Here is a 14,137-nt window from a genome sequence, read left to right on the forward strand (position 1 = left end):
TATATATATAACAAAAGAATATAGGAAACGAATACATGTATAAACTTTAGAAACACTTTACTGGGGAAAACCAATATTTCGACCTATCCTCAGGTCTTTATCAAGGTACATGAAAAAACTAGCAAAAAGTGGACACACATAACCACTGTAGTGGGAGGATTTAAAGAATAAGCAATGCGGATTTGGTCTTGATATACTTCTGAAACTCTACCTAACTGCCAATTTCCTCTAGGTGAGTTATTTTCACATAGTAACACACTATCTTCAACTTTCAAGTTTTTCTTTACATCTGTCCATCGTAGTCGCTCCCGTAACGTCAACAAATATTCCTTTGACCACCGCCTCCAGAAGAGGTCAGTCAAGTATTAGATTTGACTCCATTTTTTACTAGATAGCTTTTTTCAAATATGCCAGGTTCATTTGAGGTTTGTGGCTTACCAACAAGAAAGTGGTTTGGGGTCAGAGTGGTTCATTGTCATTTGAGCTATCCGAGATAACTGTCAGGGGTCTTCTATTTACGATTCCTTCAACCTCGCAAAAATAAAGTCTGTAGTCCCTCATTGTCTAATTTAATTGGTTGTTCTTTAAGAACGCCGTACAACGCCTTCCTGACTGAGCGAATCATCCGATCTCCCACATCACCGAAGCGGGATACTGACGATTGGTTAAATGTCCATTCCAGCTCTCGTTAAATCATCTCCCTCTTGATTTTCTCTACACTCAATTTCTTTAGAGCTTCCTTTGGCTCATTCCTGGCACCAATGATATTGGTTTGCGCTGCCAATGAAGCAGCCGTAAGTTCAAGCCTTGGTGGTATTGTCATTCCCTTAAGTAGTAAGACCCTTGATCGGTTATACAAGATGTTACAGTTGATGGCTCCGTTAACATTTCATCGGCCATAAGCAATTACGCCACATCCATTCTGACTGGCATCAGCAAACACGTGAACTTGGCATGGACTGTTTTCAATGCTCAAATTGACACATCTTGGTATCTTAATATTTTCAAAGTGTTGTAACTCATTTTACCACTTCTTCCATTGTTTTCCCACCTCTCCATCGATAATCTCATTCCAGCTTTTGCCATCCCTACACCTAAATTACATTCACTTACCGTTTGTTGCAGGGTTGTGTTTGCACATGCGAGAGATGATGTAGTACCGAATAGGTGTACTCGCATCCAATACTCCACTGGTTCAACTTGAAGATCTTCCGGAAACCATTTCTGTTGTAATCCTCAAAAGTTTTCCAGTCTAGTCTCCTCCAGAGATTTGTCGATGCTTAGCAGCTCTATTGTATTTACCGGATGAACGCCTATCGACTCGCTGCTTCTCATCAGGTTCCAGACAACCCAACCTAATTTGGTCCTTGTGGCATGGGGTGCACCCGTCTGTCCAGTTTAATATGTAACGGTGTATAGGCACTTGGCGCTCCCATTCCTATAAGCAGGCCAACTTCTGAATCGATCTTGGGCATGACGAAAATCTTCCCATTAGAAGAAACGGTCACTGGTGGGTTGGATGATTGATTGCTACTTGCCTACATGCTGCCTAAACGGCCTTCACAATGAGTAAACAAGACCTTGGTAGTAGGAGAAAATTGGACACAGTGCAGCCAATATTGCTCCAATCATGGTCAAATTTCAGAAAGTATACACAATTTCTGAATCTAATGTTATTATTTAAAACATAAAATGTTTTAAAGAAAAATCCGACCATAATGAAAAAAAGGCAGTAGCTGTACGTCTGTGGATTTACTTTACTTTTTTCACGAATTTCGCGAACGTAAAACCCTGACTTGGCGATCGGGAGAATACTATAGCCAGAAAGATGCATCAATATTTTATTAGTTCTCAAAAAACAAAGATGGTAATTTTGGTCATTTTCGATACACATATGTATTGAAAATGACATGGTGTATTGGTGTTTATGCTGGCCTAAATAAATATAAGAATACGATTCTTTCTAGCCTTTATTCTATTAATATTTTATGATCGTGTGGCGTACAACAGCAATGTTTACTCACATTCCTGGCTATCCAGGTGCTATTCTACAGCTTACAGCTGATGTATTTCAATCTAGGCTCAGAGAGTAGTAAATCTCTATTTTATAGGGCCTCCGAATCGAGCGATGAATATTTAGTTGAGAGTTAGAATTTAGGAACAGAGAATAATTCGTCATGTATTAAAATCAAATGCTAAATTGATTTTATAACTGATATTCTGTATCTTCGTTTCATACGATCTACAGACGGTTACTCTCCCTCACGGCCTGTGCACAATGTCACGAACGAACTAAATGCATGTGCTTGAGTCGTGGGCGATTTAGAACCGTCCATTTTGTGGCAGGGTATTCATTTTGTATTATAACTATAAATACCTAAGCCTAAACATTACCACATTTAAACATGTGTATTAACCGTTATAATAAACATGTTTAAATATTATTATAATAAGCTTCACCGGGCACACAATGGCTCGGCCTTGGGATGCCAGTGGGGTAGGCGCTCAATTGCCATGCAAGCTGCGCACTAATTGGCTGACGTCACCTGTGGTGTACTGTTCTAATAGTAAAGCCTATCTCTATCTTCCATTATGAAGCGCCCATAATCTCTTCAATCTCCGTTAAACTTCTTTGGTTCCTTCTTTGGCAAACCTGATTGAACTTCCCATTGTGAAAGCACCTCACCTTGCAATAGTACGCCCTCTCTAGTTTACAAACTAAATCTAAACATGACTTTAATATATTTATATATATATATATAAATATATATACAATATATATTAATATACTATACACTATATATATGTATATATACTAAATATATATATATATATTATATATTAAATATTAAATATTATATATAATATTTACACTATATTTATAATATATATATATATATTTATATATATATAAATATATATATATATATATGTTAAATATGTTAAAAATATATATGTTAAATATATATAATATATATATATATATATATATATATATAATGTATATGTATATTATTTTGTTATACTTGATAATAATGATACCGTATTTTAAAAGCGCATTTCTGAGTAAATACTTAAGATTCCTAATACCATTTTAAAAATAATATGAATAAGAATTTTGTCATTTGCCTTTTGGCATTTGTCATTTCTAATATTCAAACCTTCAAACAATATTTCTAATATTGTTTATCGCTTGTCATTCGACAATCGTAATTTGTCATTCATAATTGTATCATTTATTTTTTTAATATTTATTACCGGTATATATTATCATTATTTGATGAGAAAAAAAAATTCTCCAATTGTGTAATAATTTTTTATATGTGCCATATACAGTAGGAAAATGAATATATTTCACCCGAATTGTGTTGTTACATTTTGTTACTACTGTTTCTTTTTTTCTCTATATAAAATAACATTTTGAAACCCACGAATACTTAGGAACCTCCAATTTATAACAATACAGTAATAATACAGTAGAAGTAATAAAATATAACAGCATTATAATTCAATTTTTTTTTTAATCTGCACAGCATAATATGAGTTTAGAAGTTATTACAACAGGTTAACACAATCAGTCGTAATTTAAAGATACTTACTTCAGATACCATGTAGTATATACACCCAATCCAGTGAATGACAATTCCTAGGTACATTGTCAATTTGAAAGCACGTAGACGATTCGGGTTACTGGTCCGACTAAAAGATAGTCATTCACGGAGTTAGTCAAGAATGAATGTTTTTAATAGATGACTGCATGTATAGATTGATCAATAAATATGTCAATAAAATAATTACTTATCGTAAGTGCTTAAAGTAGGCGCCACAGCCCTTATAACATTTCTGTTGGCTTCAGTGCGGCGCTTATTCGAGAGCGGCGCTTATAAAAAAATATTGGCGTGGCGCTTGTTCTCATGCTAACTATTTCACGTATTCCCGTAGTTCAGTAAGTCTACCATATGTCCTAATTTATCATACATAGACATGCATGTAAGACATGCTTGTGTGTGTCTTTATTGTGTTATTTATTTCTTTTTAACACTGTATACATTGTATTCAAAACCCTGTTTCTCAATGTGTTTCATTACACGAAGGGTAATATTAAACTCTTGAATAATCGCCGCGGCTATTATTTAAGAGCGGCGCTTAGCAAATAATCAGGTTTGGTGCGACGCTTTTTCGAAAGTGGCGCTTATTCAAGCATTTACGGTAAGTACTATTCAATTCAATTCAATTCAACAAAACATTTAGTTTCTTCCAAAGGCACAAGAAAATACAAAGTTGCAAATACAAGGAATTACAAAATTTTGGAAGAAGGCCAGGTCTCGAGAAGATGTTTGCAGAAACATCCTGTGTTGGACAGGCCTGGAAAAAAGGAGGAAGATAAAGCAGCTCAACTTGTAACAGCATGACAAATTTTGGAAAAAAAATAGTAATTTGAAATTATGTGTTTATTAATTTTAATAAAAAAAAGCTCTGACAGAAACATTACAGCATTAATAATGATAAATTGTTGCAAAGAGAGTAGCACGTATATCTACGTTGTTTTGGAAATAGTTTGTGTTATGATTAGGGATGAGAATATCAGTTCTCGATCGTGTACAATGATTATGAAGAGAAGAATTAGGCATAAACATGTTATTTAAATAGTTGTAGAGGATCGAATGCCTGGTGGAATATACAAATATACCTTGCTGAATTAAATAAATATCGTTATAACTTCGGAAGATTCAGTTCAGAAAATAAATGGGAAGAATGAGACCGTGATACCCTTTTTTTTTTAAATTTTGTTGATGTTAGATGGATATGTATTACCCCAAACAATATTGCAGTAATTCAAGTAAGGAATAATGAGAGGGCAGTTGCAGTGGCGTAGAAAAGTTTTTTTCATTGGGGGGGGGGGGATGATTGGCGTGTTAGCCAGTGTCGTAACAGGCGCGGGTGGGGGGAGCTGCCCCTCCCCTGACGGTTTTACCGGGCTGACCAAGCAGTCGTACCGGGCTGGGTAATAAGAGAGAAGAAAGATGGGAGAGGGAGGGCCCTGCAACCCTTTTCCACTTCAAAAACTGTCATAACTCCTTTGATCTATGCTGCCCGATGGCTTAACCACTGGGGGACAAGGGGAAAATATCTATCTTTGAAAAATCTTCCCCACCCCTTTATAAATGCCCTTTTCATCCCCTGAAAGTGCCTAAAAAACATAAAATTTCGCGCGCTTCGCGCTCATTTCTTGTTAAGCATGGGGCAATTTCCTCTAAAAAATACACATTTTAAGGAGTTTTGATCAATTCCAACGAAGTTAGAATTAAAAACACCGGGGGACAAGGAAAAAATATCCATCTTTAGAAAATCTTTCCCCACCACTTGACAAATCATCCTCTGAAAGTGCCTAAATTCTTAAATTCTTTGCTCGCATTTCTTGTTACGGTAGGCCAATTTCCTCTATAAATTGCACATTTTAAAGAGTTTTCATCAATTCCGACAAAATTAGAATTAAAAACACAAAAATATATTGCGCGCTTCGCGCGCAATTTTTTTAGGGCTTTTTTAGGTTTATCCTTTGAAGTTATTTAAACACATAAGCCTAATAATAGTCCCAAACTCAAGAAAGACAAATTTAAGATTGATCGTTTTAACCAAAAAGAAGGGCCTCAATATGTATTGATGGTGAAAGAATATGTTTGTAATAAATAAAACAATGATGAAAATGCTTATATTTAGTTTCAAACACATTTGTGTGGCCTATATTATAATAAGATAAGCCCTATGTCGTATTGTTTTTTATATGGGGAGTTGGGTGTGGTGGGGTGGGGTGGGTATGGTAAATTACTAACCTGGAAAATAAATACCCACTCTGACCCAAGATCCCTATTACGCGCCTGGTGTTGGCGCCAATGTGTGCCCTTGTGCAGACAGGGGATGTGCCCCCCTCTGAAGCTGGAATTCTTGTTTTTGCAAAATAAATTGATGCAATTTGCTATTATAGGCCTAATCAATAAATTCCTCATCAACCGATATAAACTTAAACATTCTTGGAATTGACATAACATTACTGATGTTGTACACACCCTTGCGTGTGAAATGTGGCTCTCTTTGCAAGCACATCTAACATCTAAGGGAAAACGAGCTTAGATTGGTACAAGATAAAATAACTTTGTTATCAACATTAATACATTATGCTAATTTTCATCTTTGTAAGCGCATAAGACAGTGCAAATTATTTCTGTTACAGTCTTTTGAAGTGTGTAAAACTCCATTTTATCCCACACATAGTCAAAATATTGGGGGGATGATACAATGGACCACCCCCCCCCCTTGTCAAATATTGGGGGGTAAATCCCCATCCACTCGGGATCTACGCATATGGGCAGTTGACAATACGAAGAACATTACAGGGAATCAATGAAGAAAGTCTAGAAATGATGCCAAGGCTTTTGGAAATTTTACTCTCAACTTCGTTTATGTGATTTTTCCCTTGAGCCCACTGTCTAAGTGCACTCCTAAACATTTTGCTGATTAAACAGAGGGTATTTTGTGATTATAATTTAACAATTTTGTAGGCTGAAAGTAATACTTTTAAGCTTTTTTTTAGGGTCCCAAACAGGATGAAGCTACAGTTTATGTGGTTGACTGAAAGTTTGTTCGCAGAAAAATAATAGGACATTGGAATCAAATTGGAGTATCGAATAATTATTGAATATTTTGGTTGGAAGAGTAAACCGTCATATTATCAGCATAGAGAAAGAAATTGAGCAACTTAGAGGACAGATTGATATCGTTAATATAAAGTAAACATGAGAGGACGCAGTAATGAACCTTGGGGTACTCCACATGTGACTGAGCTGAAGTTGTATATAGAATTACAATATTTGGTACATTGGGCACGATTTCAGAGGTAACCTTTGAAGAGATCAGGTACGGATCCACGCATTCTGTAGTCAGATAATTTATACAATAGGATATTGTGATCAGTTGTATCAAAGGCCTTGGAAAGATATATAAAAAAGACCATTCGCAACATGTCGGTTTTCTAAAGCAATAACTATATTATTTGTTAGATTAATGAGGGCCTGGATGTACTGTGATTTTTTTACTGAAGGCAAACTGTTTGTTATAAAGTATGTCATATAATTTGTAATAGATGAGAAAGTGCAGCTGAGAAATCACTATGTGTGAGCGTTTCAACCAGTTGCATTAGCAAAACTGCCTGTGGTTAAATCTATGAGTATATTCTAGTCTCCGTGGTCTATTGGGTGTGATACTCCAAGAGGTTAAAGATTCGAATCCCGACTTTTTTTTTTATATAGCTAATATAAAGGAACTTCGCGTTGATGAGCTTTGCTTGACACGATTATTAAAACATGTTCATGTTCGAGCACTCATTACTTATCTATTTGTTTATATTCTTTTTAATGCTTGTTTTTTATTATTATGCAAATATTATACTGTACTTATTCAGTTTTAATCCATTTTCGTCTAATCTATCAAATGTGTATATTGTATCCTTTTCAATATTTATAACTTAATCTGTGACGAGCAAAGCAAATTTCAAGCCATTTTTATGAGTTTGACCAATAAAATCGAATTGAATTGAATGGTGTTTTTTAAGTGCTACAGATCAGTTTTATACTGTAACCTGTATGGTTTAAATACTCCTCTAAATTCTGTTAAATTAATTAATTCAATCTATGTATACAAACACACAAATTAAAATAAAAACGACCTATTACAAATAACATTACATGTCACAGAGGTTTAAAGCAAGGCTGTCTTCTCTCCCCATTCTTTTTATTCTATTTCTATGTTTGTCTCTCAATAATAATATCATATCACATTTATTATTTGTAGATGATTTAGTTTTGTTTTCATACTCCATACTTTGTTATAAAAGGACATAAAATGTTGGACTTTCGAACATATTAGATAAATTTGGTTTAGTTATATGTGGAATAATTTAGTTGCTGATAACATTTTCCCTATTCTTTTCACAAAGAATTTTATATGTAGCACTTTAAAAAGGAAAAGAAATAATTAAAAAAAATAATTTACGACTTCACACTTATAACAATATTACTAAACCCAAAAATATATGTGAAAAATATATTTATAATTTAAATCTGAGTTATAATTTTGCGCTTTAAGCTATCTTGTCATAATTTGATGATTTTAAATTGAAGACACATGAATATTGACAGGGAAATATAATTTGTTTATTTTGCGATTTAGAAGATGGAATTTCCTTTTTGTCTAGTCATTTTATAAAAACACTAGAAATCTTATACCCAACTTAAATGTACATTCGATGTATATATATATATATATAAAGGTCTGTCTCTTATACACATCTAGATGTGTATAAGAGACAGTTTAATAATTACCTTATTTGCATATATTAGCATTAAGGCTAAGCCTTAATCCTGAAGGCTCAGTATTAAACCTACTATAGCCACTAAGTATCCCAATAGAAAATCCAGCATTTGATTGATTGAGTAGACTGATATTGCTGTTGTTCATGTGGAGAGTACATTATTATTTTACGACATATTTTATGTGACTTCAAGACAATAAAATGAAATTTAAACTATACAATGTATTTATATAATTATAAAATGTATTTAGACAATCTAGGCTAATAGATAGAACTCAGAATTTTTTTGAATTTATCATTTGGGCTAGGGCAAGCCTAGAATTATGCTAGGCTTTTGGAAACCTAGGCCTAGGTATTTTCCACAGGAAAACAGGATAAGCCAGTGTATTTAATATGCCTACACTTAAGTCTATACTAAGCCTTTAATTTAAGGCCAAAGATATCTAAATAATTAATTTATTAAACATTTTTAACTGAGTGCAATGGATGTGTTTGTCTGACTTGTCATGATTAAACTTCATGATTGTATTTTTTCAACAACTGCAAAACATTTCAACATTAATTGTGGACTCATTGACTACCATAATGTAGGCCTTTATTTAGTGGTGAAAAATGAAAGGAAGTATCGAACTGCTTACTCATACCTTCTTTGAATCCTGTTTATGTTTAACCTGCCCCTTTATTAATCTTTAATCTACAATACATATCAAACGGTGCAGTGTAAGATCTATACACTTTTCTGTTAGAAGACTTTTATTCAATAAATAGCCCTCCGGCCATTTTAACATAATAAAACACAAATACAAATTAAGTAAGGGTTTCTAAATATATATTCGTAAAATTGTATCCATAATATACATAATTGAAAACATTTATAACAATATTCACATCTTTAGACAACATTAAATTAAAGAACTGAAATATAGAAGTTTTTTTGTAAACATAATGTGGTCGAAATCTTTTTCTAATATCAACCAAGATGACAGCTGATATTTATTTTATACTTTATCTAAGTTACATAACTTGCATAATCTATCCTTTCTTTCTATTTTACTCATCTACCCATTTCTACCTCTAGTTCCAAATACCCAATCTAAGTTTTGTAAAGATTCGTTTATATTAAAAATCAATATTTTTGTATCAAGTATTCATCTTCTCAAGAATTTCATCTGGATCCATTATTATAGCATAGAAATATCTGTTTTGTTGAACCAATTAATTGCTTACCTTAGCAACGGTTTCAGAAACTCGGGTTAAAACTCGTGATGGTACTATCACTCACCGAAGCGTGAACGACCCAATTCAATCAAGGGTTCATTACCCTGAAGAAAGTGACCGAAGTAGTTGCTGAAACCGTTGCTAAGGTAAGCAACTAATTGGTTCAACGAAACAGATATTTCTATACTATAATTATGAAACCAGATTAAATTCAAGATACCTATAGTGAAGAATGTTTAAAGTTTGTGCACCAACACGAGAAATTTGCTCTGAAATACTTCCGACAACGAAATCATCGTACATCCACTCTAAAATATAAACACAAGGATATCACGCCTACCAGTTTAAAAATAGGATGCCCTATCAATACGGAAAAGGCCAAAAATATCATAAAACAAGCAGAGAAGATATTGATAGGTGAGAGAATAAGGGTAATTAGCAACGATATAAAAAATATCGAAAGAAGGCAGTCCACACTAAAAACAAAATTGGATCAACAAACTAGTGAACCGGATAAGGGGAAAAAAGTGCGCGAATTTTTACACAGATGACAAGAGTCAGAGTTCTTTTGAACTCGACAGTGACATGTTAACAAGTTAAAATGGTAAAAGAAGAAAGCGGAAAGGCTACAACACAACATCGACGAAGTAATCGACTTGAACGGGAGTTAGTTGAAAGAAAAGTGGGTAATAAACCTATCCAACAGGTAGTTAACAACACCAGAGAAGGAAATATTAGAGAAAGACCTAAACTATGCAGTACTCAAAAACGAACAACGGAAGTAGCGTAAGAGAAGATCCCTGAATTAGAGCGTGAGAGAAGATCCCTGAATTAGAGCGTGATATTCTACCTACGAGGTAAGTTTTGCCTGATATTGAAATCCGATATAAGTCCAACACCAAACACAACAAAGAAACAAAAACAGGCAATTCAGACACTTAAATCAGACAAAAATATCATCATACTCCCTGCAGACAAAAGAAGAGCTACAGTCATATTGAATAAGACGGATTTTATTGACAAAGTAAAGAACATCTTCACGTGCTTATAAGCTGGGGCGAATGCAGAATTTGGCGGTAGGGGGTGCGTGCACAAATTTAAGAAAATAGTACCTGTAGATGGCCGGAAATGACACTTTTATATATTAAAATTCACCATTATCACACCATTAATATTAGTCTAGATGAAGCTCCAGAAAATTTCTCATGATCTTTATTCAGGAATATTCGGCAACAACAGAGATCTAATATTTTTTGTCTTTCGTGGTTGTAGCCCACCTTTATTCTCTCTTTTTTCATTGCTTTCATTTTTTCCAATAACTTTTTCAGAATAATTACATTAAATACTAATATGCAAAATATCTGTGCAGAGTCTTATGGGCTACCCCATATTTTTCCCTTATTGGACCTGTCTGGGCAATCACATATGGGTCTTGTCCATATTTTACCCATATGGAGCCCATATACCAAATATATAAGCAAATATATACGGGAATGCCCATATTTAAAGTACATGGGCCCAATATGGTAAATACCTGGGCAGATAAATATGGAAATGCCCACATTTAATCCGCATGGGGCTCATGTGCCAAATATCTGGGAAAATACATATGGGCATGCCCATATTTATCTGCATGGGGCCCAAATTCCAAAGACCTGTGCAGTTGAACATGGGTATGCCCATATTAATTTCGCATTGAGCCCATGTGCCAAATATCTGGGAAAATACTTATGGGCATACCCATATATACTATGCTAATACCTTTAGCATAGTACAGTACTGTATATGTTTAGACAAAAAATATAGGTTGAGGTTTTATGGACAGGTCTACTAGTACCATCATTTAACATAACTTGGCACTGAGCAAGAGGAAGATTTTGCAATTATATACCTAAGGATATAAAGGGCCAAAATGATTCATGAGGCTGAAGCCTAGTCCATATATCGTTCATTTTCGTTGCTCGATAGGCCAATATTTAGTTACACACATCATTATGACACCTGTGAAATCATTAGCTGACCGGCCTTGGTCGGTCAGTGAAACGGTGTGATGATGTGTGATTCTATTTTTTATCTGTTTTGTCGGTTATTCTGTTTGGTTAGTTTAGGTTATTTCCGGTCAAATTTATTTCCATACATTATGCACATATATTTTTCAAGCGCCTTGAGACGGTTTCGATCGTGGAAGGCGCTATATAAATATAAAACCATAAACCATAACCATATTCACAATACATTGGCCCAGTTAATTAACTTATACAAAACATTATAAATAAAGGTATCTACAAAAGTATAAATTAAAGTAATTACAAGATGTTGTAAAATCCTACATCTGATGTTTTTGTGTTCTTATATAATTAATAATATGACCATCAGTTAAAAACATTAGTAGCATATGAGAATGGATTGTTGTACAATGAAATGGGACATACACCAGTTCAAATTTTCCGTGCAAATAAACATCTGTGATTTACAGCATTAATCGGAATGGCTTTATTTTGGTGACAGATTATATTTGTGCTTTGATTAAACTGAAACTCTTATTACATTGACCTGGCCGACAGATCAAATTTACCTTTAGCATAGTACAGAGTATGTATGTTTAGACAAAGATATATAGGTTCAAGTTTTAACTATAGGTCTACTAGTACTATTTTTAATATGACAAATATGATTTTTTTGAAACCCCTGTGACTTTTGACATTAATTGACATTAAGAGCATATTAAAACATATTTAGAATGGTGGTCCTAAGTATAATTCTTAATGAAATTGAACATTAAAAAAGACATATTTGCACATTGACCTTTGACATATGAACTTTGACCTGTTCAATAAAACATGAACCCAGCCATTTTTCAGGTTTTGACCCTAAAATGACCACTGTGACTTTTAAGCTCAAGCTGTGAACACCACACGTTTGGTAGGGGTCTATCTAATGCAATTGGTCAATCGTTAGTCACTAGCAATATTGATAATTTTCACCAAAATGACCCTTGTAACTGTTGATCTATAGGCGAAAAGTATTTTTTTCATGTTTAGAAGGTCCTAAGGATCATTCCTGGTAAATTCGAGCTCAATTGGGCTATTTTTAAAATTTCACCCTGATGACCCTATGTAACCACTGATGCCAGACAGGGGTGTAGGAAGTGTCACTGGTTTTTAATGATCAAATTTGATTGCATTCGGTTCAATCGTTTGCCATTAGTAACATTTTGAACCTTTGATCTATGGACTTTGACATATAGGGTGAAGAGTTTTTTTTTTCGTGTTTAGAAGTTCCTAAGTATGATTCCTGGTAAATTTGAGCTCAATTGGGCTATTTTGAAAAATTAACCCCGATGACCCCTACGTGACCCCTGATCCCAGACTGGGGTGTAAGAGGTGTCGCCGGTTCTTAATGACAAAATTTGATTGAATTTGGTCCAATGGTTTGCTATTAGTAGTATTTTTAAATGTTATTGGAAAGGACAATAACCCTTTAATGACCTTTGACCGTAAATCGCTGAACACCATAAAGACCCTACCTTATGCCCATACATATGTGCTCAGGACAAGACTGTGTTGTTATTTGTGATAGAAGTCGTCTTTTATTCATTTTTGTGAAAGTTTCTTACCCTAATTACCATATGTGACCTTTGACCCCCAAGCAGTGAACACACCATGTATGAGAGGTGTCACCGATTGTACTGACCAGGTTTGATTGAAATCGGCACAACCGTTTAGCACTAGTAGCGTTTTGAATAATTGTCAGAAAAAAGATAAAAAACATTATTTGTGGGACAAGTAGTCTTTTATACGATTTTTTGTTTACCCTAATGCCCCTTGTGTGACCTTTGACAGCAATTCGTGAACAACACATAAATGGGAGGTGGCACCGGTCCAGTAGTTTGCCACTAGTAGCCTTTTAAAATATTGCCAGAAAAAAATAAAGAAGAAACTGCTCGGAAACAGAACCCAGTCAGCATGCTGCTGACTGGGTAATAATAAATTAAATATAATATTTTTTACAATTACAATAATAATATATTTATAATTTATTATAATAACAATAAATAATTTATAAGTAAATGATTTTCAACCTAATGTAGTGTATTTTACTGTTTTGTAATTTAAATTTTTTAATGCTTTTATATTTTAAATGTTTTTATATGTAATTTTTTTCGATCTTGTGGAAGAACGATTATTTAAATCGAACATGTTTATTTGTACTTTTTGTGCTTTCATTTTCCAGATGAAATCAAGTTTTATATATATACACTTAGGTTTTCGAGTAATATGAAGTGTTCTAGCAGGAGAGCCTACCTCATTAGGCAATCTAACTTTAGGATCATTCAGTTCATTTAGCTGAGAACGAGAAAACACCATAAAAAAGTCAGAAATTACCAAACAGGCTAGGCTGTGAAACACCGAAACAATGAGCAAATAGTGTGGTCCCTAGTGTCATTTCGCGAGATAGGCTTGCCCAAAGCAATTTTATTGCATTTTCCGGATATTTTGGGTATGCTGAATCCAAAAATGCAAGGGTCCATTTTTTTCGATAACGTCTTGG

The 14,137-nt window shown here is 34.1% G+C and overlaps 1 protein-coding gene across 1 annotated transcript in view; it reads right to left on the bottom strand.

Moving 5' to 3' along the window:
• Positions 1-688: 688 nt before the first annotated feature.
• The window catches only part of LOC117124645 (cyclic nucleotide-gated channel rod photoreceptor subunit alpha-like), a 123,918-nt gene continuing 110,469 nt past the window's right edge, over positions 689-14,137 (bottom strand). Inside the window, exons 11-12 of the mRNA XM_033270949.1 lie at positions 3,600-3,699; positions 689-826 (exon numbers count right to left, since the gene is read on the bottom strand). Coding sequence (XP_033126840.1) covers positions 689-826; positions 3,600-3,699 — 238 coding nt within the window. The remainder of the gene's footprint in view (positions 827-3,599; positions 3,700-14,137) is intronic.

Source organism: Anneissia japonica, unplaced genomic scaffold (genome assembly GCF_011630105.1).
Source record: "Anneissia japonica isolate Jap-2015-1 unplaced genomic scaffold, ASM1163010v1 scaffold2055_len368625_cov186, whole genome shotgun sequence".
Taxonomy (NCBI): Eukaryota; Metazoa; Echinodermata; class Crinoidea; order Comatulida; family Comatulidae; genus Anneissia; species Anneissia japonica.